Source organism: Neophocaena asiaeorientalis, unplaced genomic scaffold (assembly GCF_003031525.2).
Source record: "Neophocaena asiaeorientalis asiaeorientalis breed wild unplaced genomic scaffold, Neophocaena_asiaeorientalis_V1.1 scaffold264, whole genome shotgun sequence".
Classification (NCBI taxonomy): domain Eukaryota; kingdom Metazoa; phylum Chordata; class Mammalia; order Artiodactyla; family Phocoenidae; genus Neophocaena; species Neophocaena asiaeorientalis.
Window position 1 is genome coordinate 3,345,889 of NW_020185332.1, and position 25,203 is coordinate 3,371,091.

At 40.5% G+C, this 25,203-nt stretch overlaps 1 protein-coding gene across 2 annotated transcripts in view; it reads right to left on the reverse strand.

Moving 5' to 3' along the window:
- Nucleotides 1–25,203, reverse strand: part of USP3 (ubiquitin specific peptidase 3) — a 206,842-nt gene that overhangs the window by 66,860 nt on the left and 114,779 nt on the right. Inside the window, exon 1 of one of the 2 annotated variants that reach the window (XM_024735154.1) lies at nucleotides 23,668–23,790. The exons of the other annotated variant lie outside the window; for it this stretch is intronic. Within the exon in view, the coding sequence (XP_024590922.1) occupies nucleotides 23,668–23,770 (103 nt within the window). The 5' untranslated portion in view covers nucleotides 23,771–23,790. Of the gene's footprint in view, nucleotides 1–23,667; nucleotides 23,791–25,203 lie in introns of those variants that run through there. 2 annotated transcript variants of the gene reach the window in all.

Here is a 25,203-nt window from a genome sequence, read left to right on the forward strand (position 1 = left end):
CCCTTCCAGTTAGCCAAGGGCCTGACCTTTCCTTAGGGCATTACATTAACTGCTAGGGCCACCCTGAAGGCATTTTAGTTTTTTACTCAGTTGGGTCCAATTTTATTGTATGTGCATGTAAGTCACATGACAAAGGCTAATAAGAAGAATGCCAAACTGCTAACAGCAATTATTTTAGTCAAGTACATGAGAAGACTATTGTAAGGGAGGCTGTTGGCTTTTTATTTGTACACCCCTGTGGTATTTTATTTGTATCAACAAAAATATGACATTTTTATAGTTTGAAAAGAAAGTCCTATAGAGTATATTTTTAAAGGGAAAAATAAATTAGAACACAGTTTACTTGAAACAGATATTCCTGGTCTGCGATATAACTTGAAGGATTAAAAAACTACAAATATTATATAGTTTTATTCCTCCAGCAAACCTTTTTCTTTTAGTAAATACTAAGAAACACTGTACTCAATCTGGAAGAAGTTTAGTATTAACCTGAAATAAGTAATTATGTTATAATAGTAAGTTTAGGCCCAAGTTTTTAGTCATTTACCGGTTTTTGTTTTTTGTGTAATTATGGGAAGATTTTCCCCCCCTCCTTTGAATGAGGGAAAAAAAAAATCTAGAACAAAATCACTGTTACTTTGGTGTGTTTCCTACCAAATGTTCATTTTTCCCCCGATGGCTGTAAAGTGTGTGTATGGACAAAAAGTACATACAATTTTGTGATCTAATTTTCCACTATCAGTATATTAAATGCATTTCTTCATGTTACTGAATTAGAACAGTGTACTCTAAATCTCGTCTTATAAAATCTCAATTACCTCATAAAGTTTTATCAGTTTTTTAATTTCTTAATTTCAGATTTTCAAAAAGATACCCTAAGCCTGAGGGGAAGAAATGGGGAATAACTGCCTAATAGGTACAGGGTTTATTTTGGGGTGATGAAATGTCTTGGAACAAGATAGAGGTGGTAGTTGTAGATGTACTAAATGCACTGAATTGAATCATTCACTTTAACATGGTTAATTTGGGGAATTCCCTGGCAGTCCAGTGGTTGGGACTCGGTGCTTTCACTGACAAGAGCCCAGGTTCGATCCCTGGCTGGGGAACTAAAGATCCCACAAGCCACATGGCATGTACATAAATAAATAAATAAGTAAATAATATTATGTTATGTGAATTATACCTTGATTAAATAAATAGGTGCTTAAGACAGGGATGAGGAGAAAGAATAAAAGGAAATAAAATAGTATTGACTTTCAAAAACATCGGAAAGAAGTGACTGTGCCTTTTACTAAATCTCAAAAAAGACCTCACTTTCTAAGTTAAGAAATCAAATTTCTTTTATCATGAATATTTACAATAAGAAAGTTAAGACTTAACGTGTGATAAGACAGTTGGTCTTGGTTATTTAAATGACAGTACTCTCTGAGGGCTTAATAGTTTCACACCAGAAGAACATTTGAAGGCTAGGAAACTACAGAGAAAAGGGTATTATGGGGCATTCTGAAGCCATTTATTACACTGCTTTGGGGAATATTCACTCTGTGTATATATACCTTATCCAAATTATAAACCTTTAAAGTACCCAAGACAATTAGAAAATAGAAGGAAAAATACTGGCTTTAAATTAAACTCTCAATTATTGCTACAAATAGAACAGGTCACAGCATGAGTAAAAGAATACCTGCAATAATCTTAAATTCATTTACTTTAATCATGTTAAGGGGACACACTTTATTATAAAAGGTAGTCTCAGTTTATAGACAGATGGGTTTCAAGTTTATCTGTAGGATGAACACATTTCCCATGGAAACTGCATTAGAGGTTTGCAGGCTATTTTATAAAACTCTACAAGAACCATAACAAAACTGAAATACTATATTGTGTGTATGCATGTGTGTGTGTGTATAAAATAAAACCATACACAGTCAATAAAAATGTTTTTAAGCTATAAATATACTATCTATTCAGCAGAACATAAAAATATTAAAATGAAGGGTTTTTATTTTTTAAATCTTAAATGCCGGTACTTGAGAGAAAGAGGTTAATAAGGTTGGAAACTTGTAGGAGTTCAAAAAGATAAGTCTGAAAACTTATAAAGGCTCTTTTTATTATGCCTAATTACACTTCAAGGTGACATCATGGCAGGGAAGGCATGCAGTATATTTCTCACACTGTTACACGTGGCCGCAGCAGGGTCACTGGATGTCATAAGCAGAAGTCTGGTCCTCTTTCACTCAGATTATGAAATTTCCTCAAAGTTACTCTCCTCCAGCAATCTGTCCCATATGCTTAGATTCTTCCAACCCCGAGCTCGGGTTTCCTCTCACAGCTCCTGGGCATCTCAGCCTGGGGGGCTGGTACTATCCAGCTCCCTTCACTCTCCTCCTGCTGCTATAGCCTCAGAACTCTCCTCTGGCCCTGTCCTTACCCTCAGCCACGAGCTCTGCAAGTTGGCAGCAGCACCCCTTTGCGGGGAGTGGAGAATGTCGATCCTCTCCTAAGCTAGGGCCATTTTCCACAAGATAGAAGCTCTGACACAGGCTGGGCAAGGGAGACAGGTGAAGTAGGCCCAGCCTCTAAAACATGCTCGCATTCATGTCTTCTTCCTAAAGCCCCCAAAAGCCTTAACCCTCCTGGAAACTAGGAAGGGACAACTGATGGAGCACAAAGGCAGAGGGAAGGCATCCAACTGATCTACAAACCAAAGTGGTTTTACTCCCTGCTACTCCTATGCAGGAAAGAACAGTCTGCTCCTTTACCAAGAGACAAGAAGGGCAGAAGACTAGGGAGTTCTAGGGGACTTCCCTGGTGGCGCAGTGGTTAAGAATCCACCTGCCAATGCAGGGAACACAGGTTCAAGCCCTGGTCCGGGAAGATCCCACATGCTGCGGAGCAACTAAGCCCGTGAGCTGCAACTACTGAAGCCCGTGAGCCGCAACTACTGAAGCCCGTGCGCCTAGAGCCCGTGCTCTGCAACACCTGAAGCCACCGCAATGAGAAGCCCGCGCACCGCAACTAAGAGTAGCCCCCACTCACCACAACTAGAGAAAGTCCGCGTGCAGCAACAAAGACCCAGTACAGCCAAAAATAAATTTAAAAAATAAATTAAAAAAGAAAAAAGAAAACTAGGGAGTTCTGGGCTTAAAGGGGCCTATTTACACACGAATATCTAGGTTGTGTTCAGAAGGCAAAATGGCATCCACAGCGAATATAAATTTCTTCCCACTGATCTTCAATAGCCTTATTATTCACTACATAGAACCTAATAAGATAGAATACATTTGGTATTCAAGGCCCATCAACAATTCTCCTTAAGTTCTAAATTTTTTATAAAACATCATGCACTAGTGCTTACAATACAACTTGGTCACTGTCTCTACAGGCAAAATAGTTCAAGCACTCAGCACTGACAGGCAAGCCATTTATAGCGCATCCATTATTCAATAGTTGCTTCAACTGGCAGAGAGGCTCTTGAGCTTCTTAAGAATTCAGAAAGGTGAGGATCCAATGACTAGGATTCTAGTCCTGGCCCCATCATTACTAGCTATAGAACTGAGAACATCACTACTATTCTGAGTCTATTTCTTCACTGTAGAATAAAAACTAGGTGATGAGCATGTCCCCTCTAATTATAAAATTATTCAAAGAACACAAAGCAAAAAATAGATTAAATAATCATATAATTCCCTATAGATAAAATTCTTCCAACTCCACTCTCCTCCTAATTGTCTTAACAAAAAGATTAATTGCTAGTGTAGTATAATTTTCTAAATCAACAACCTTCAGCTTTTTTTTCCTGCTCCCACAACTCCTGAGAGGCAAACACATTCCCAGCACATTGCCTGTCAGTAACAGCAGCTCACTGCAACAGCGAGGTCAGAAAGTGTGTGGAATCGCTGTTCAAAACCATGGTACAGGGGCTTCCCTAGTGGCGCAGTGGTTAAGAATCCGCCTGCCAATGCAGGGGACACAGGTTCAAGCCCTGGTCCGGGAAGATCCCACATGCCGTGGAGCACCTAAGCCTGTGCGCCACAACTACTGAGCCTGCGCTCTGGGGCCCACGAGCCACAACTACTGAAGCCCGTGCACCTAGAGCCCATGCTCCACAACAAGAGAAGCCCACGCGCCGCAACGAAGGGTAACCCTGCTCGCCACAACTAGAGAAAGCCCACGCGCAGCAACAAAGACCCAACACAGCCAAAAATTAAATAAATAAATAAATAAATTTATTAAAAAAAAACCACTGTAGACAAACATGCTGCTCCAATAGTAAAACTCAGAATACCACCCCCTACCAACAACACAGTTTTTAAAGTGCCACACTAAAACACCAGCAACCCATAAGAAAATATTCATAACGTGTTTTTTCAAAGAGCAGGTTCTTTATTTAATATTTATCTAGTACATACTATGTGCCAAGTACTATTGCACTTTATTGTGCCACTTTATAAATATTACTTCATTTAATCCTCTACAGTCCAATGAGATGTGTACCATTATTGGCCTGTTTTATAGATAAGGAAGCTGAGGCACAGAGAAGTTATATACCTTGCTAAGTTCTTTAAGTGACAGAACTGGAACTCAAACTCAGTATTTGAAGGTGTGGACTGTTGCAGAGCAGTAAGTCCAGAAGGTTGTCATTTTTGCTTTAGAAAGATTATGTACTATGTGTTTCTGTGTATACGTTATATACCTGTATATAAACTGCTTGAAGTCTAGAAGGGTACATAGTAACTGTTAACCGTCATGTAAAAAGAATGGGATGGGGGATTAGAGCCACATGGACCTACTTTCAACTATACTGTTTGAATTTTTTTCAGAAAGCATTACTTCTTTTATAACAAAAATAAAGTTTAAATGTCTTAAATTTAAAGATACTGGTAATATAAAGTTGTCCTAATGAAATAAACTTATTCTAAATTATTAAGCATAAGTGATAAGTGAAACCAAAATCCTAGATTACAACTCTATGGGTGTGTAAACATATGATCAATGAAAAATATTTGCAGCTGTTATTCAAAACACACACACACACACACACACACACACACACACACACTCCATAGAAGTATCAATAGTAAAAGTGTTATTCCTCTCGAAATTGGAGGATAGGGCAGAATTATCATAAAAATTCTATAAATATTCCTGTACATATACAAGTAGAAATATACTCCAGGACTCACCCAGCTTACCCTCCAACTGATACATTCTTAGATGTTTAGAACAAGGCGTATAATCTTCTTTATACCATAAATGCTCTTTGAACCACATACTCATGAGCCTATTCTATGCTAAAAGTTCTGAAGCCTCTTCTATCTTCAACTTGAATCCTCTGAAATTACCGGGGGAAAAAGAGTAGTAAGGTCACATAAAGAAAGCAGGAACTGAGCCTTCACGTAGTCCAGAAAAGAAGAAATCCAGCGATATTAAGCAACCGCCAGAGGTGCCAGAGCAGCCTGAACGTAGCCAAAATCACTGCCTGTGTTCCCATACCGCCACCTCCCACGCCCGGCACTGCGGCTCATTCTGGGAGTGCACGCTGGGTTCCCAGGGAGCAGGGCAACAGGAGAATTCTCATACAAAGCAACAGGCAGCGCCCAGGGCTAAAGAAGTGAGCCCATGCAGAGCTCAGGAGACTGAGCGGAGGTCCAGATACTGAAGGAGGAGGAGACCAAGCATGAGCTATGAAGTAAAGCTTACCTCAGTTGCCTTTCCGCTTTGCCCCATGAGAATCTTTCCCACCTTCCTCCTCTGGCTTCAGTCCCATTCTTATTCAAGGCTGGCAGTCAGTTAATCTCTCCTGAGTCATTACATAAGTAAATTTCTGATCAGTTTTCTGATAAAGTCACAGTTCAGTATTTCTCACAACCATTCTCTCCTTTCTGCTTAACTTCTGATAAAGTCACAGTTCAGTATTTCTCACAACCATTCTCTCCTTTCTGCTTAACGGCCCTATGATAGATTAAAGATGACCACTCCTCCCATTGAGAGGCAGGTCTATGTCCTCTTTCCTTGAATCTGGGCAGGCTCTGCAGTGCCTTGACTAACTGAAAATGGCAGAAGTGACCGCGTGCCAATTTGCAGGTCTGTGTTTTAAGAAATTGACAGCTGCTTCTTTTTCTTGCTTGCTCTTGGGGAAGCCAGCCACCATGCGAGAAGCCTAATCACCCTGAGACCAACACACTGTGAGAAACCCAAACGACACAGAGAGACCTTGCAGAATGTGACACCATGGGGCATGGGGGCGTGGGGAGGGACAGAAACAGAGCAGGAGCAGAGGCACAAGACATGTGACTTAAGAAGCCATCATGGAAGTGGATGCTCCAGCTTCAGGTACGCCAGCTGAGGCAGCCCCAGCCAAGCTCCTCCTGAATTCCTGACCCACAAGATGACAAGAAAAATAAAATGGCTGTTTTAAGCCACTAAGATGTAAGATAGTTTGTTAGGCAGCAATTGATAATCAGAACACTACTTGTAGAAGGAGGGGTATCAGCGATACAGCATCTACCGTTCACCCCTGTCAAACGACTCATGGGAATGACTGACATTGTTGTTTAGTAGAAGTGAGGATGAGACCCTTTGAGAGGTTCTACTCCATAGGAATCAAAAACTATCCAAAGACTAGACTATCCCCTCTGCAACAGGGGCAGTAAGACAGTAAGAACACTGCAGTCTGTCATCAACTAAGCTGCAATCATCCTTTGGACTGGCTCTTTCTGTATCCCATTAATAGTTTAAATCCAGGTGTGCTGTCATTACCATAAGACAACCTAATTCTTGAGCAAAACATCACTCCTAATGTTGTCCTATATTGTAAAAAACGACCTTCAAAAATCTCAAAACCACTATTCCCGTATTCTACTCTAAATAATTCAATTCTTCTTTATCCAAGATAAATAAGGATTACCTGGTTCTCTTTAAGGGGCACCATCCTTGGCTCTCAGAGGCTAATCTTGAGACTGCTCTAGCCAACTTTCCTAATCTTTTTCACGTCAAGACATGCATGGAAAATGATAACATCTATGGTGCATGCACATAAACTGAAGAGTCATCGAAGGGCCAGAAGTGATCTGTTTGGAGGCTCCAGTCACCCTTAGGCTGAGGGGATCTGTTATCTCAATACATATGTAATCCTTTTATGGCCCTTCTGATGGAAAGCTATGTGGTCAATCTTTTTACCTGGTTATCTAGCAATGCAGGAGGAGGTCGCCCTTCTACTCCAATGCCCACTTGTTGGAACAAAAGACTGGAAGTCATCAACCAGCTGCATTATCTAGGAATCCAAGATGCTCCTCTGAGTTTATACTACTCACTAATGCGCTGAGACCTGTAGGAGAAAATGGATGCCTAAATCCTTATTTGTATCCTATGTATAACCGTCTTTTGATGCCCAAATCCTTATTTCTATCCTATGTATAACCGTCTTATCCTACTGCCATTCTATACCCCAAGGGAGCAGCCAGTTAACAGTATGACACAGGAATCTAACATGAATTAAATTAAAAGAGAAAACTACTACAACAGCTGGGTCTGAGTACTTAGGTGGCAAAACAGTATTGACGAGTATGTAAAAGGAAAAGTCAACTGCTTAAAATGAATCTGAACGTAGACTAAAAATGTTTCCAAGGCCACTTCCAGCTCTCTGATTTCAAGGTTTCCCAGACAGAAATATAATTACAATAAAGTATTTCACTTCCACAGCCTTGAATGTATTTGTAAGATCACGGTAGATGGGAAGATAGGAGCAGGAAGACAAATAGTCTGAAGTATTATTATAAAATCACTTACACATTATTGCTCACATGATGAAAACGTTAAAACTTTTAATCTTCCCTGAAGATACCCAGTAATACAAAAATATATTTGTACAAGGCTGTTAGTTGCAGCATTATCTGAAACTGCAAAATACTGGAAACAACCTAAATGCCCAAAGTTAGGAGAATGTTTGAATTCACTGTGACACATCACAAATGGAGTACTATGAAGCTGTTAAAAATAATAATAAGTAAAATTTCTGCAAACATGGAGTGATATCCAGAACACACTATTAAATGAAAGAAGCAAATTCCAAAAGAGTATACTTAGTTTGCTACCTTTTGTGAGAGAAAATAAGAAAATACTCATGTACCTGCTTTTTTTTTAATAAAAAGAAACAGGAAGGATAGATAAAAATAATTGGTTGTCTACATGGGGTGGATAGGAATGAGTAGGAGGGTTAGGTAGTAACATTTCTTGGTATGGCTTTAACTTTTGGAACGATACTCATGTTTTATATACTCAAAAAGTAAAATAAAATCAGCAAGGATGAGGTGGAAAAAAATCTAAAATGGAGGGCTTCCCTGGTGGCGCAGTGGGTGAGAATCCACCTGCCGATGCAGGGGACGCGGGTTCGTGCCCCGGTCCGGGAGGATCCCACATGTCATGGAGCGGCTGAGCCTGTGAGCCATGGCCGCTGAGCCTGCGCGTCCGGAGCCTGCGCTCCGCAACGGGAGAGGCCCGCGTACCGCAAAAAAAAAAAAAAAAAAAAACTAAAATGGAAATCAAACTGAAACAAACGAAGCTAACTGTAAACCAAATAAATCAGTGTATTAAAAGATGGAAGGAAAGGGAAGGAAATAACCCAAACAACTTTTGAACATAGCATTTCATATTTTGTGAGTATACAAAAAGAAACTGTAAACAAATAGTGAACTCTAGTTATAAGGAGTTTTCTTTGCAATGTTATGGGTTAGCAGTTTAGAACCACTTTCTCTGATTATGGCATGGGGCAAACAAGTACATATGCTGAGATAATGGGAACCAGATTCTCTCTGTTAGAGAAGGGCATTACAAATACAGATAGGGCAAGACTAGATCTGTAGTGAACTGGAATTAAAGGTATCAAAATGAACTCATGGTTACACACACACACACACACACAAATATAGACAGGTTTATTTATTTATATTTCTTAGCTCCTATTTGCTGAGACATCATAGTTTATAAACCTTATTCCCCACTAAAGGGAATGATGGCTACTTGGAGAAATGGCTGATTCCAGGACTGGGGCAGGCTGAGTACAAGATGAGCCTGGAGCACCTTGCCATGCCAGAAAGCAAGAAAGGGCTCCAAGAACAATAGGGGCATGTCAAAATTATGGCCTAAGGAGGCTCCCACTAGCCAAATCTAAGACAATTTGAGCTTCAAAATAAATAACAGAATGTCACAAAATAAAATAAAAATCTATGAGTCCATGTTAATAAAATAAATGAATAAACAAGTGGGTGAGAAAGGAAAGCTCTTCCCTGTATATACTTAGAAGAAATAAGTCAGAAAATCAACATCTTGCAACCATCCTAGTAATAACTGATTCAGTCAAGAATCATCAATGGATGCTAAATTACTAGATGAAAGTTTGATGAGGAATAAGACATCTATACATAAAATCTCAAAGCATCTCCTACAAATTAATAACAAAGGGAAAATAGTAACTTTACAGTAAATAACCTTGCAAATATCACCTTAATAATCAAAGTTAACATCACCAAAATGAGACAAACCAACCTCATATACCTCTTGATGCCCTGAGAATACACATTGCTTCTGCAGTGTTCCTACAAAAACAATGCACAGCCTGAATCTAATCATAAGGAAACAACAGAAAAACTCAAACTGAAGTACACTCTATAATTAGCCTGTTTTCTTCAAAAATACCAAGATGTGAAAGACAAAGACAGGATAAGGAACTGTTCCAGACTGAAGGAGACTATAGAGTTATCACAACTAAGTGAAATGCATGATCCTGGATCAGATGTGGGGGGCAGAAAAGGGAAATAGCTACATTATATGAAGGACATTATTGGGACAACTGGAGAAATCTAAGAATGGAATGTGCATTCGATAATACTATTATCTCAGTTATTAAATGTCCTGATTTTGACCAATACCCTGTGCTTAGTGAAAAGAAAGTCTTTGTGCTTGGGGAAAAAAAAAAATAAAGTATTTCTGGATGAAGGAGCATTATTAGGTCTGCAAATTACTCGGTGGCAGGGTGGGGGGGGAGGTGCATAAAAAGAAGGTTCAAAGGTGTAACACAAATGTAGCAAAATGTTAACAACTGAAGAATCTAGGTAAAGAGTTCATGGGAATTTCTGTAGCAGGGCCTCTCACTGTTGTGGCCCCTCCCGTTGCGGAGCACAGGCTCTGGACGCGCAGGCTCAGTGGCCATGGCTCACGGGCCCAGCCGCTCCGCGGCATGTGGGATCTTCCCGGACCGGGGCACGAACCCGTGTCCCCTGCATTGGCAGGCGGACTCCCAACCACTGCACCACCAGGGAAGCCCAGCAATGTTTCTTTAAGTGTGAAATTATATCAAAATAAAAAGGCTTTCTGAGATTAAAAAAATTTTATTCTTTACTTCCAATTAAGAACATTTTTTTAAATTACTAAAACACAAGGGAAAAGGTTAAATTACCATTGTGCAGAGCCAAACAGTACTATAAACCTGGCAGTAACTTCCCTTTCTTGATGGATGATAAATTAATCCAGTAATAGTATTACAAGATAGTAATTGCAGTGGTCCAAGTGACCTTACAACTTTTTCTTTCAATGTTTCTTTTATATATCCAAACTCGGGCTTGTATTTGGCTTCCCAAGCAGAGTCAAACCCCCAGGCTTATCTGCTCTCTCTGCTGACTCAGGTAATAGCGACAATATTTTGCTCTGTTCATTAGGGAAGGTAAATCTGAGTTTGAACTTTTACTCAAAAACAGTACTGCAAAATTTCAGTTTTAGTGATTTAACTCTCTGGACGATGACTAATAAGATCCATTTCTGATGGGGCAAAGCACTTGTTTTGCCCTAAAAGCTGGATTTTAAAATATCACATTTAAAAATAAACACCAAATTAAGCATGGCAGACCAATTTCTCTCTTACCTCCTCTCCATCCTAACATCTCACTAAAATGACAATAAAGAAATTAAATCGACATGAACTCACAAAGATCATTTGAGACAAGCACATTTCAACACATTTTTGGGAGTCAGGAAGAAGCTGGAGGAGCAGTACTGATCTTAGTAGCATGAAGGAAGCTACAGCCTAAGTGCCAGCAGAGAAGAGTGCACACAGGAGGCAGCTCTGGACTCAGGGTCACTGGGCCCGGCAGACAGCAAAGGTAAGGGTGGCACTGAAAACAAGGAGTCAAGGGCTGCAAGCAACGACAGACTCATGGAACTTACTACATCCTGATGTAGAAGAAGAAGAAGAAGAAGGTGGCCTGCCCACAACCTTACAGTGAAGCCCACTACAGACAAGCCTCGCTCACTTACAGAGCTTTTTAGTGCCTCACTTTCACATGAAAAAGTAGACAAAGATAAATCAAGATCCTTGAAGAAAACCTCTAGTCTGAGAGAATCATTTTGAAAAGAAAAAGAGGAACTCAGAGGAACAGAAACCATGCAGGGAGCACAGAAAAACCTCAAAACAAACAAACTCTAAAATCCAGGAGTAAAGAGAGAAGATACTATAAAACAACAAACAGCAACAGGATGTATGAAAAAGCAATGGTCAGAAAAATGAGAAAAAGCTCTTGAAAATTAAAAATATTAACAAAATTCAATAGAAGGGTGGAAGGGAAAAAAAAAAACAAAACACCTAGGGAATACCTCAGGAACTAGAACCAAACGGCAAAGAAACAAAAAGATAAGAAAATTACAGGTTCTACCCACAGTGCTCAACATTCAATTAATAGGAGTTGTACAAAGAAAAAAGTACAAACTGGGAGATTTAAGTATGGGAGGACGAGTGTACTCTCAAATGTTTAGATTGAAAAGTCCCCTGAGTACCAATTGCAATCATTGTTGCTTTTGTTGTGCTCATCCATTCACAATGCTTGGTGTCAGTCTATTTATCTCTTGTAAAAATAAAATACAGTGTGTGTGTGGGAAAAAAAAAAAGTTCCCTGAGTACCCATCACTAGAAAAAAAAACAAAACTAACCATGCCAAGACACATCATTCTGAAATTCCAGAACACCAAGGATAAAAGGAATATCCTAAAAGCTTCCAGGAGAAAGAACATAAAGATATATATGAAGGAACAGTAATCAAAAAGGCATCAGGTTTCTCAACAACACTGGAAGCCTAAAAACAAAGGAATACTGCTTTCAAAATTGTAAGAGAAAAATCTTTTCTAACAGTCTATAGTCACCCAAGCAGTCAAGTATAAAGGTAGAATAAAAGTGTCTGACTTGCGTGGGATCAAAAATTTGCCTCTCCTGAGACGGGAGCTAGATGATGTACCCCAGCAAAATGGTCTAATAAACCAAGGAAGAGAAAGACCTGGGATCCAGGAAATGAGAGATCTAATACAAAAGAATAGCAAGGGAATTACAGGATAAAAACTGTCAAGTAGGCCTAGAGAACAGTCAGTTCAGATGGGAGCGAGAGAGCTCTGGGAAGGAAAGCTTCAGGAAAAAATAATACTAAGACATTATGTGTTTAAGTGCTTGGAAAATAATATTCATAGACATTTAATAGATTTATAGGTTACATTTGGGGGAAAATGTACAGAAGGCAAAGTAAGCAATTTTTTTAAAAAAAGCCAATTATTAACTCAAAGAAAAATAAAATGCCAGACAAGAAAAAAGTAATCACCATATTAATCAAAATCTGTAGTCTAGTTATATTGAGAAATGGAGAGAGGGGCAGAGGGGAGGGTAATGCAAACACTAATGTCCTCATTTACCATAGCAAGATATCAGGAGATGATACCTAAAATGGATAAATTAAGAAATAACAGTGTATTACTTAGAAGTATGTAGGTAAACATGACAGAGAAAGCTAAATAGAGCTGAAAGTGGTGGTCTGTGGACAGAAGGGCTGAGAGGAGAGGGGAGGGAGGCTGCTGCTCTACTTTAACCCTTTTGATACTACACTGTACGACTTAACTGTACACGTATTACTTTTTGAAAACATGAATTAATCTTTAAAAGGTAAATTGATATAACAGTCATATCAATTCATGAAGTTGCCTAAACCATTTTTTTAATCTTTAAAAAAAATGCCTATAATCTATTACATGAAATAAAAATTACAACAGCACTTTATCATTTGGGGCCAGGCACCTACTGAATTCCCTGTATACTACAAGGCTAATTTTCAGAGCTAATGGTATGTGTCCTCTACTAGAGAATGTAATTTCAAAGCTGGCCAAAATGTATCATCTATGTTAACAGATCCAGATACCTACAGAGCCAGAAAAGAGAGGGCATCTGGTCCTGCTGATTTCCTACAGAGGCAAATTCTGATCCTAAGACTGGTCCCCTCACTGGCTCAAGCATTTCACTGTATTTTAAAATGCATTTCTGAAATCAGTTTTCAATGTCAAATGAAAACAGCATATGGAAATAATGTATGTGAAACTACATATTCTCTAAAACTGTAATGTACTGAACACATTTTTTTATTATTCATTCTGTCACAAACCCAGACTTGTTCAGACCTACTTCGGTGAAAAACACCTAATGATGCTATTATGCTTTACCTATTCTACAGTCTTCAGCTAAATACTGAATCTGTGCCCCTACCTCCAAATGAGAGGAAAGGGTAGTGGGGAGAAGGATTAGAACTGCTGAAGTCAAAGAAGATTATTAAAGCAGAATCAAAATGGGCCACTTTTGCCTTTGGAAGACCAGACACAAATAACTACAGAAAAATTATCCGGGGTTTATATTGTTTCAAAAATAACTTTCCTTACGAAGTTGACTATACACAGAATGAACACAAAAGCCATGAATCACTTAAGAAAAATTCTGGCATCCAATATTCCATTTATTTAATATAGCAAGATCTGATGCAATTCCACGCCTTTGCCAGCAACCTGATAAGCAAATCCATGGTTAAACAGTAGAGGGATTTTCAAAAGAAATGAATCAAGTCATAAATGTAGACACCACACAACTATTATTTCAAAACAAAAGTGTATGCAAGATAAGAAAAGATGCATATATATATTTTATAGGAAGCACTCCCTCCCATAAATAAATGAAACAATTAAGAGGTTAAGGGACCTCTTATTATCAAAGACTAAATTTACTCAGAGCGGAGGTTTAATATCTGCACTGTACAGTTCTTTTCCTAGTTTTTATGGTATATAATATAGGTTAGCACTAAAGCACAAAGTTGGGGATGGGGGTGTGTGAAATTACAACAGTTGTATTTACTGGTGTGCTGTGAAACTGTTCTTTTAAAATCAACAGGACTTTTTAGGAAGAAATGGAAAGAAAAAGCAAACTGGGCACATACTTATACTCTGCTTAAAGGGCTAGATACCCAAGATTACAGAAAATAGGAATCTGTAAACTCCGATAGCTGCTCTAATTATTTAACACAAACCAAGAGTTGGAAATTTTTTACAACCAATAGGTACAATTTTAAAATCGGACCCACATTTCCGCAAAAATCTCTACTAATTATTCAAAGAAAAAAAGCCTGAAAAATATTTTTAAAATGAGTTTCTAAAAAGACTATACACAAACAAAACACTTGAAATAACTGAAATGAAACTGATGCAGTTAAATTAAATTAGAATTAAATTCTCACAGCATGAACATTGAGCTTTGGTAGCTACTTCATACACATAAGGTGAAGCTTGAGCTAGTTGTTGCAAACAATTTCTCCAATGTTAATACAGCTCACAATTAACATTCAAAATAATTCAAATGGAAACTAGAGTTAATCTCAATTTTACTGTGTGACACTAAAATTTACAAATCACTCAATCAATAATATAAATGTCGGCCCCAGAGTGTGTAAGTTATATATAGAAGTTATTTTTCAAAAATATTATATTAGAATATATCTCTAACATGTTAACTATCAATTATCCCAAGGAAACATTCCATCACCAAAAAAAAACTTGCTCCCTAGAAATTTCAGCAGGATCTTCACAAACTTGGACCAAAGTCCTACCATCCCAATATTGTACAACAAATGTTCAAGACAAAGGAATGGACAATAATCTATTACCTAAAAAAGAAAACCTGAGTGTGGTCAGTAAGGACAAAGATTTAAAGAAGCTAAATCAACAAGTGTACTACCCTACAATCAGTTAAATTAAACCCGCAAGAACATGACAGTTAATCACTAGCCTGCTCTTCCTGGTGATGAGAATAGTATTAAGAACAGTCCACAAAATTAAGAGTCTTCAGGGCAGGTCAAGGATAGACAGGCAAGCAGATTTCTACAAGGCTGCCTTAAACCCAGCTAGAACAAAGAAAAAAATATCAGGAAAGAACATCTACTCAAAATGGAAAACAGCCCACTGATAGAGCTATTCAACCCTAAAGTACAAAGTCTCCAGAAAAACTCCAGTTGGTTATAATATCTTTTCAAAGACACAAGCTGGTTCATATTCAAAATAAACTCTCAATTCCCTCCTCAAAAGAGTCTTATAAAATCTAATTAGCTAGCATCGATTAATGGTGAAGTATTTAGATAAACACAAAGACAACTACAAACTTCATTTTCCAATGTCCAAGTTTAAGTTCAACAACAGTTTTCAAAATCTGAAACTGCCATCTTAAGCTTATCTGCATTTTGTGTATCTGTAAATAGCACACATATATACCTAATTTTCAGTATGTCTTAAGAAGGGGGGGGAAGAAGGGAGGGAAATCTGTTTTAAGCCCTGCAGTCTAAAGACTATAATTAACTTTTACAAGAAATATAATTGGAAAATCTTAGAATATAACTAGATGGAATCAACAAAGTACCCTGCCTAAAAGCAAAGATTCAAATAACCTCTGAGCTACCAGAGGCAAAAGCAAAGTTCCCTTTCTTAAGAATTCTCTCCCTCTCCCACCCCACAACAAACCCACCTCCAAAAAGAATCTCCTCCAGCAGAAACAAAATGAAAAAATGGGAGGGGGCAACTTCAAGAGCGAAGCACATTTACGTAATAACCGAAAGCTAACTGCATTTTATCCATAGCTATGGTGAGAAGGCTGACTCATGATATCTGAACTAAAGTAATGTGAATTTCAGCCTACAAAAAAATTAGACCTGAACCGAAATTCAGACGTTCAAAAACAGTGTTCTTCGAACTGTACTAACAATCTAGTTCCAACTTGGTGGCACTTTAATCAATAAACAGGGGGAGGAAGGGCTAATCAAATACAGAGATCTAGGGCTTCCCTGGTGGCGCAGTGGTTGCGAGTCCGCCTGCCGATGCAGGGGACACGGGTTCGTGCCCCGGTCCGGGAGGATCTCACATGCCGCGGAGTGGATAGGTCCGTGAGCCATGGCCGCTGAGCCTGCGCGTCCGGAGCCTATTATTTTCAAAAGGTAGAATTTAAAATGTACTTTCACATCAAAAATCTTCAAAGGAATTATTCAGAGTATGTTTCCAAACATCTATAATCCTTTAACTTATCAAGCAGTAAGTGACTAGATGACAAAATAAAGACCCTGCTTTTACAAAGGCAAGCCAGAAGTATGGTTTGAATGGTATTTTAAACTTTGGGCTATCTCTAATGCCCCCAAGCATCTTGAGCAACTCTGTTAATCTTTGTCTGTTTCACAATCTATGAAACAGGAAAAACTACAAGGATGGGTAGTTAATTAAATTAGTCAGGATTAAATGCTAGCCAACTGCTTTGAAGTTACTTTAGGTTGTTCTCAGCTCTCCTCCTACTGAGTAAAACTCATAGATGAGAAAACATCTGGAATTACTATATATACTAACATCTGCAGACTCACAGCAGTTAAAAGATGATCTCTGTTTACAAATTTCTAAGCCAAAGATCATTCAACAATCGGAAAGATCTCAGGATACAACTGCAATGAACAATTTTTAGGTAAATTTCCTTTCATTGTGAAAGATACCTACTCTTACCTACATTCTCAAAACAGACTGTTAACAAATCACAGAGCATCTCGAGAGGTCTTGGCACGAAACAATTCTAGGTAAGATGAACAAGCTGTTCCTGTTGTTAATGGTATTCTCAGCATTCTAAGCTGTCAATCAAGGTAAGCTTCATCACAAATAAACGCTCCAAAAAGTACTAGCCCCTGCTGCGAATCTAAGTACTTCCTCCTAAGCCATCTGTCCAGGAAAGCTCTATTAAAACACCTAGAATGCAGTTGCTCTCACGTTTAAAGGCGCTATGAATAAACATAAAACACTAAAATACATTAAACAGTATATACTTTCCACTTCAAACATTAATAAACTACTACCCAAGTCTATATGGATACCTAGGTTGAACACGAAACCCATAGGCTGGACACTAATTTTTTTTTTCAAAGAAGGAAAATATATAATACAGCTCAAGAAAGGGGAAATAGCTCGAAAAGAAAAAACAAAGTAGGTTGGGGGAAATGCACTGATATTTGTAAATTACTCCCTGATGGAAGAGGGACTCAATTAAATTTTAAAACAGGAATTTAAATTACTCAATGAGCTACAAACTAAATTACTCACTGTTCTGCTTACTGAGCTACAAACACTAGAAAAACATAAGTATTACCAAATTGAGTTTAAAGGATCCAAAATTAATCTATTATATTCCAGTAAAGAAGGAAATTGCATAAATTTCAAAGAGGAAAAAGTAGGATGGTATAAGAGCCTAAGGCTAATGCTGTAAAAGCAAAGAATGATGAGAATGAGCTATTTTGAGGATAAATGAATAACAAGAAACAGAAACAAAGAGTTCAAATTCTCCCATCAATCCCATCCTCTCTCCTGCTTAGGCCAAGAAGGATAGTCTTTGTATACTACTAAGAATACCATCAGAAAATAACTTTTGATCCATGTGTCAAAACTTCTTCACAACAGCAAAATGTTAGGCTGAATCCCTAGACTGCAGCCTCTTCAAACAAACACATGGAGCACATTCTAAATTCCAGGTCCTTCACATGTACTACCAATTATTCAGAGACTTTGTAAATATGCTTAGGCTGCTTTAAGGTTCTGGGGGCTGGGACTGGGGGTGGATACTGCCAGAAAAACCAGAAAGACAATTACATTTGACTTAAGTGTACAAATATTATTTTTAAAAAAGTTTAAATTCTTCAGAAAAGCATATAAAAATCAAATGTTAATCTTCAAAATTAATGTGAAAAAAGTATCACCTGTCCATTGATTTTTAACTGCCCCATCCACATTTACTACTAAAAATGGCCACCTGCCCACCTATAAACACAGAATGTCAAACGAATACAAATTCGTTGTGGTAACAACATTGCAGATGGTCAGTTGCTCACAATCCAGTCAAAGTTTACTTTACAGACTAAAAGCTGGAAGTGAAGACTGGTGAAAGCATTCTGGGGAGAAGCTCACTTTCCATTTATTTTAAACATAAAGTTTAAGGCCATTCCAGCCACCATCCAAGTGGAAGAAAGTTCCTTCATTCATTAAGCAAATATTTACTGACTGTCTTATTACACTCTAGGCACTTAATAAATTATTTCATACAGAGTTATTACTAAAATGCAGTAAACGCATTTGACCTTATGATGAACAAATGACTGGTCCTACCTAGAAAATTTAGTCTACTGGGCATACAAGAGTCTTCTTTAGATTCAGGTTGTGAGAGAAATACGATACAAAATAACTCATCATCCCATCAACGGGATTTCTCACCTTTATCGCAAGCTTTATCACAAACTACAGATTTATTACCAATGACAAGGAATCAATAATCAGAACACCATCCTACTAAATGGATCTTCAAAAAAGGTTTTATCTCCAATATCCACCCCAAACTGCAAAACATTTACTTAATCTACACTTACTTTTCTTTTTTTAAAATAAATTTATTTATTTATTTATTTTTGGCTGCGTTGGGTCTTTGTTGCTGCACGCGGGCTTTCTCTAGTTGCAGGGAGCAGGGGCTACTCTTCGTTGCGGTGCACAGGCTTCTCATTGCAGTGGCTTCTCGTTGTGGAGCACAAGCTCTTGGCGCGTGAGCTCAGTAGTTGTGGCTCGCAGGCTCTAGAGCACAGGCTCATTAGTTGTGGCGCAAGGGCTTAGTTGCTCTGCGGCATGTGGGATCTTCCCGGACTAGGGCTCGAACCCGTGTCCCCTGCATTGGCAGGGGGAGTCTTAAACACTGTGCCACCAGGGAAGTCCCTACACTTACTTTCCTTAGGTAACGTGAGGGCAAGCATGTACTAGAAACTTTAAGAAGCCTTCTCGGACTTCCCTGGTGGCGCAGCAGTTAAGAATCCGCCTACCGAGCCTGCGCTCTAGAGCCTGAGAGCCACAACTACTGAAGCCCCTGTGCCTAGAGCCTGTGCTCTGCAAGCAAGAGAAGCCACAGCAATGAGAAACCCGCGGGCCGCAACGAAGAGTAGCCCCCACTCGCAGAAACTAGAGAAAGCCCGCATGCAGCAACGAAGACCAAATGCAGCCAAAAATTAATTAATTAATTATTTTTAAAAAGAGAGGCCTTCTCAACTCTTTGAAGAATTAATCACGGAAAAATTCTCATGCCTATGCTATTAAAATATCTCCAATTTAACCAGCTACTTAACCCAAACGCTTGAAGTCTTTGGCTTTCCTTAGTTATTAAAACAGTTGTGTTTAGGGCATCCTTTTAAACAATTTGGGTTTTCTCCTCAGTATTTTGCCACTGGTTTAACTCTTTTACCCACATAAATATGAAATGCCCAAGCCTCCAGCTTCTGAAAATAACCTCTGATATGTGCACTTAACAAAAACCTTGAGAGAATGTCCTAGTTTCTTTTATTTAAAATTTTTTCATTTAAAATGAGAATGCCTAGGGACTTTCCTGGTGGCGCAGTGGTTGAGAGTCTGCCTGCTGATGCAGGGGACACGGGTTCATGCCCCGGTCTGGGAAGATCCCACGTGCCATGGAGCGGCTAGGCCTGTGAAAAGCCTACGAGCCACAACTACTGAAGCCCACGCGCCTAGTGCTCCGCAACAAGAGAAGCCCCCGCTCACTGCAACTAGAGAAAGCCCGCGTGCAGCAACGAAGACCCAACGTAGCCATAAATAAATAAGTAAATAAATATGATAATGCCTTTAGCAAAATTAGACATAAATCAACTTTTACCTCATTAGGAGACTGCTATTTTCAACATTTACCTTAAACCACAACATGGATTAATCTTCTAACCAGTTAGTTTCCTATCTCTCCCCAACTAGATTAGACTGTAACTTTTTTGAGAGCAAGGGACTGACTACTGGACCCCATGGTCCCAGCTAATACATTTTATAAACTCTGTAAGTCTCCACACAGACATAAATGTTGCTAGTTTTAAGGCCTTAAGGAATTCTTTAATATTTTAAAGCTATTTTGATCAGAGCAGGTGTCCTTAACTGTTACTATCATTGTATACAAGTGGGTTCTCAAAGTGTGATCCTGAGGCCCTGAGAGTTTCCAAAACCCCTGCATGGGGTACATGAGCTCAAACTATTTTCATAAATAACACTGATGTTACTTTTATTCTTTACCCTCATTCTCTCACCAGCATGCAGTGGAGTTTTCCAGAAGCTACATGATGTGTGATATCTCAAGAGACTGAATGCAAAAGCAGATATGAAAATCCAGCTGTCTTCTATTAAGCCAGACAACAGAGTTGCAAAAATTAAAATAATGCCAATCTTCTCACCAATTTTTTTGCTTTGAAAAGTATAGTTATTTTATACAAACTATTATGTTAACAGGTAATGGAATTATTATTGCTAATTGTAATGATTTAATATATATTAAATTTTTTTGTTTTAATTCCTAGTACAGCAAATATCAATAGATATAAGCTGTACAAACAAAGGCTCTTTGGGTTCTTAATAATTTTAAGAGGGTAAAGGGGTCCTGAAGACAAAAAGCTTGAGAACCACTGTGGTACACAATTATAAAACATATACAATAATATATACCAAGGGCTTCCCATAGATAAGAAGCTCAAGTTAATTGTAAAGTATAATTACTTCTTACACCTCTAATCTTGTTGAATTATATATCTCCTTGAAAAGCATAATTCAGCATAAAGCCAGTCCATCCCAGGCCCTATCTAAGGGGCTTTAGATATTTATTGAGAGTCCTCTTTATAAAGATGTTCTGACCTATAATACCACCTATTACTTGAACAGTGTTTGGAGTTTCTCAAAGTTTTCACAAAAATTACCTTGTTCATCCTAACAACAACCTGTGAAGTAAATGGGAAGTATTACTCCCACCCCCGCTTTTTTTTTTAACATGACATAATGAAACCGATGCTCCAAGGAAACAGAACTACCTTCCAAGGATGTACTGCTACCTAGGAGAGCCTAGGATGCTGGTCTTTTGCAATTTGCTTGGCTGCCTTAAGGCTGTTTCACTGTGGTGTAACTGCAAACTCCCAAAGAAAACAAGGCAAGGGCATTAATTTTAGTGTCCCAGTGCCAAAACAGAGATTTTTCCCTCCCTAATAAGAATGTAATCAGACTCAATACTTGGTCACCGCATTATTCCACACACTGGCTACCCAAAAAGAAAGAAACAAACGCAGGAAGAAATTCCAGAGTGCTGGAGAATAAAGGCCAGAACACATAGCCCTCCAAGATGATGAATTAGTCAAGGACTCACAGCTATTTTTTTTAACCCCACATTTGTTTATTTATTTATTTTTGGCTGTGTTGGGTCTTCGCCTCTGTGCGAGGGCCTTCTCCAGTTGCGGCAAGAGGGGCCCACCCCTCATCGCGGTGCGCGGGCCTCCCACTACCGCGGCCTCTCCTGTTGCGGAGCACAGGCTCCAGACGCACAGGCTCAGCAGTTGTGGCTCACGGACCCAGTTGCTCCGCGGCATGTGGGATCCTCCCAGACCAGGGCTCGAACCCGTGTTCAAGCTGCACTAGCAGGCAGACTCTCAACCACCGTGCCACCAGGGAAGCCCTCACAGCTTTAATAATCATTTAATCACTGAAACAACAGGCGGGCAAGAACAAGATCAAACTCAATACAAAAACATGAGACTATATCAACGAATGGATGCCAAGAAGTTAAAGCGGAAGGCCCACATGAAATGGGTTCAACTCGTAGAATATGAGCAGAAGGAAAAAACCCACATAAAGTTGCAAAACTAGCTTTATTGGTTCTACAAATCCACGCACATGACTAAAATCACCCTCCCAAAGCAATGTCAAAGACAAACTTCGTTGCAAGATGCAAAGATGACATCCTAGCCCTTGGATAGAAATCACCCCTCCCTGATCAGTTCAGTGCTTTGTGACCGCCTGGAGGGTTGGGATAGGGAGGGTGGGAGGGAGGGAGACGCAAGAGGGAAGAGATATGGGAACATATGTATATGTATAACTGATTCACTCTGTTATGAAGCAGAAACTCACACGCCATTGTAAAGCAATTATACTCCAAAAAAGATGTCAAAAAAAAAATCACCCCTCCCTGAAGACTACACATACTAGTTTGTTCTTTTTATCAGCACAAGCCTCTTAGTTATGCTCCAATTTAACTTAAGTTCCTCAAGAGATGCTCAATTTTCTGTATCTCTTTTCCACACTCAAGTGGACGCCCTGACTGACAAAGGCAAGACTGACTCACAACAGGATATCTGCCACTTGCATAAACTCTTTTCCTTTTTTTAGATGCATGTGACCAATGAGGCCATTTTAAAATTTGATGTGATTTTACGTAGAAACAGCCAGAAGTGTGCTGTCTGCTTTGTATCTATCCCTGTAGTTCCACAGATGAGGAGAAGTAATTTCATCATTCCTCATGAGGTATGCTTTTCCTAGAGTTTACTTTGGTCATTTTTTTTTTTCAATCCCTGGGGCGGGGGTTACAGTTACAGCACCACAGCTCTACCTACAATTATAGATAATACAACACCAACTAATTTGTAAAGCAATTTGACACACCTCATTTGTTGTTTCATACTCAACATTCACTGTAGAAGAAACATTCGTAGGTAAGTTTCTACACCCTCATAAAAGAACTGCAATACTGCACCATAAAACCAATTAACCGGTTAATCTTCATGGGCTTTATGCAGAAAAAGACAATCTGACTTTACAAAGGCAAGCAAAGCATCAAACCTCTGAGAGCTCAAGGAAACCGCAGTTATTTCCATTCCTTATCCCAGGGTACATTTTTCTTTGTGGCCTTACCTGGATTTTTCTCCAAGGACATGATCAACATTTAAGTAACCTGTCAAAAGTGTCAAGGCATTCTCTAAACTATCCTCCCAGCTCCGGCCCACAATGAGAAATGTCACACAGCTAAATCGTACCATTGCTGTTTTCCTCCTTTTATTTCTTCAAATGAACTTAAGATTTTTGAAACGCACAATTCAAATTTTACACTACAACGCAAACTACCACTGATCATCTCAAAGCTTATAAACAAAGACTCTATCGGCGGCACCAGGGCCCTACCAGGAAGTAATCAAAGCAGTGTGGCCGGTGCGATCTTAAGTCGCTAGAGCAGACAATAAGAGGGCACTGGGGCTTCCGAGGGGCCCGGCAGAAGGAGATAAGATGCTTAAGCAATGCAAAAGCATTACATAAACCTAATAACTGTCCTACAGCACATACACTCGGAAATCCCAAAGCAATTTCAAACAAACAAAAATATCTGAAAGGCAACGCGAGCCGCCCCTCCAAAGCAGCTGCTCGATCAGCCTTCTGAGCTTTTTCAGCCCGCAGCCTGTTTTCAAACTTCACCTTCCCGGGCTGATGAAAGACTCCGACCTCGGCCGCCCGAGTTCTGAGACCTCTCGAGGTCCCGGCGCCCGCTCGCCCGGCGTGGATCTAGTCGCCGGAGCATGGGGGGAAGCGAAAGGAAGCGGGTCCGGGGCAGGTAGCGAAGGGCCCCCAGCGCGCCCTGCAGCCCAGACAAAGCTGCGCCCCTGAGCGGCGCTTTTCCCGTCCGGTCTAGGAGGGGACGCAACTCGGGCCCCGAAAAAAAGGAGGAGGGACTCCGAAGGCTCTGCCTGGGGTCGCTCCTCGCCGGGCGCTCTGCCGACGGCGGCTGCGTCCCGAGCCCTTGCGTCAAAGAAAGCAAAAGCTTCCGGGCGCCGGGTTTTCCCGCCCGCCGTCTCCCGAAGCCCGGCTCCGGAAAACGTGGTGCTCCGGCATCCGGGTTCTGCCGCCACCCCTAGGCTGGAGGCTTCCGTCTTCCCAGGCCGGCCCCTCCCCTCCCCTGGGCAGGCCCCGCCTACAGGCCCGGCCCCGCCCCCGTCCTCTCCCGCGGGGTGGGGTCCCCGCGCTCGCAGGCTGGTGGCCCAGCGTCGGACAGCGCTCGGAAGTGACTTTCCCAACTCCGCTGTCCCCGGCAGCCGCGGCTTCCCCCGGCCCCGGGTAGGGTGGGGCGCCAAGCCGGGGCACGCCGGGCCGGTCCGCGGCTTTTACCCCGGCCCGGCGAGCGCTCACAGTCAGAGAAGACTGACCCTGCGTAGTGTGTGGTGGCCGGACTACACTGCGGTAGAAAATCTGGCCACACAAGAAAGTGTGAAGAAGAAAATTAAAACCACCCGGGCAGACAGACAGCCCCCATTTTACACACGAAGGCACAAGCTCAGAGGGGTTAAGGGCCTGGCCCCCGGTGGCCCAGCGGGATGCATAGGTCCCAGAGCAGTACTGGTTTAGTGGTCTGCTCCCTGCGACAGGTACGATACTGACTGGGTTCTAGGTTCTGAACACGTGGCCTTTGCCAGCCACCTGGGTGCTGAGTGCGGGGACGATCGTGAATCTGGGTTCAGACCCGGTCACTGTGACTCACCAGCTGCATTACCTCGAGCACGTGGTCGGACATTCGTACCTCACCCTCCGGTGTAAGTTTAAATGAGGTAACTAACCTGGGTGTGCTGAGCAGGGCGGTCCCGGTTACCAGGTGATAAAAAGGGAAGGGATCTAACATTTGTTAAACACCTGCTGCTGTCTCCTAACCAGGCACTTAACACGCTACCTCATTTAAACCTCGCACCACACCGCCAGCTGCTCTAAACCATCCTCCTTTTTACCGCAGGGGAAACCGAGTCTGTAATTGGTTAATCCGTGCCGGGATTGGATTGGATCCCCGCCTCTCTGACCCCTTCGTAGAAAAGAGGATAGGGCAGGCCTCCAGCGGCCGGTAGGGCAAGCGTTACACCCTAGCGAGCCTGCTATCTCTCCGGGGCACGGCCTTGAGGACGTCCCGGGCTGTTACGAACATTGCCTCAAAGTTGAGGCTCCTTGTAAAACCCGGCGAAGGAGCAACAG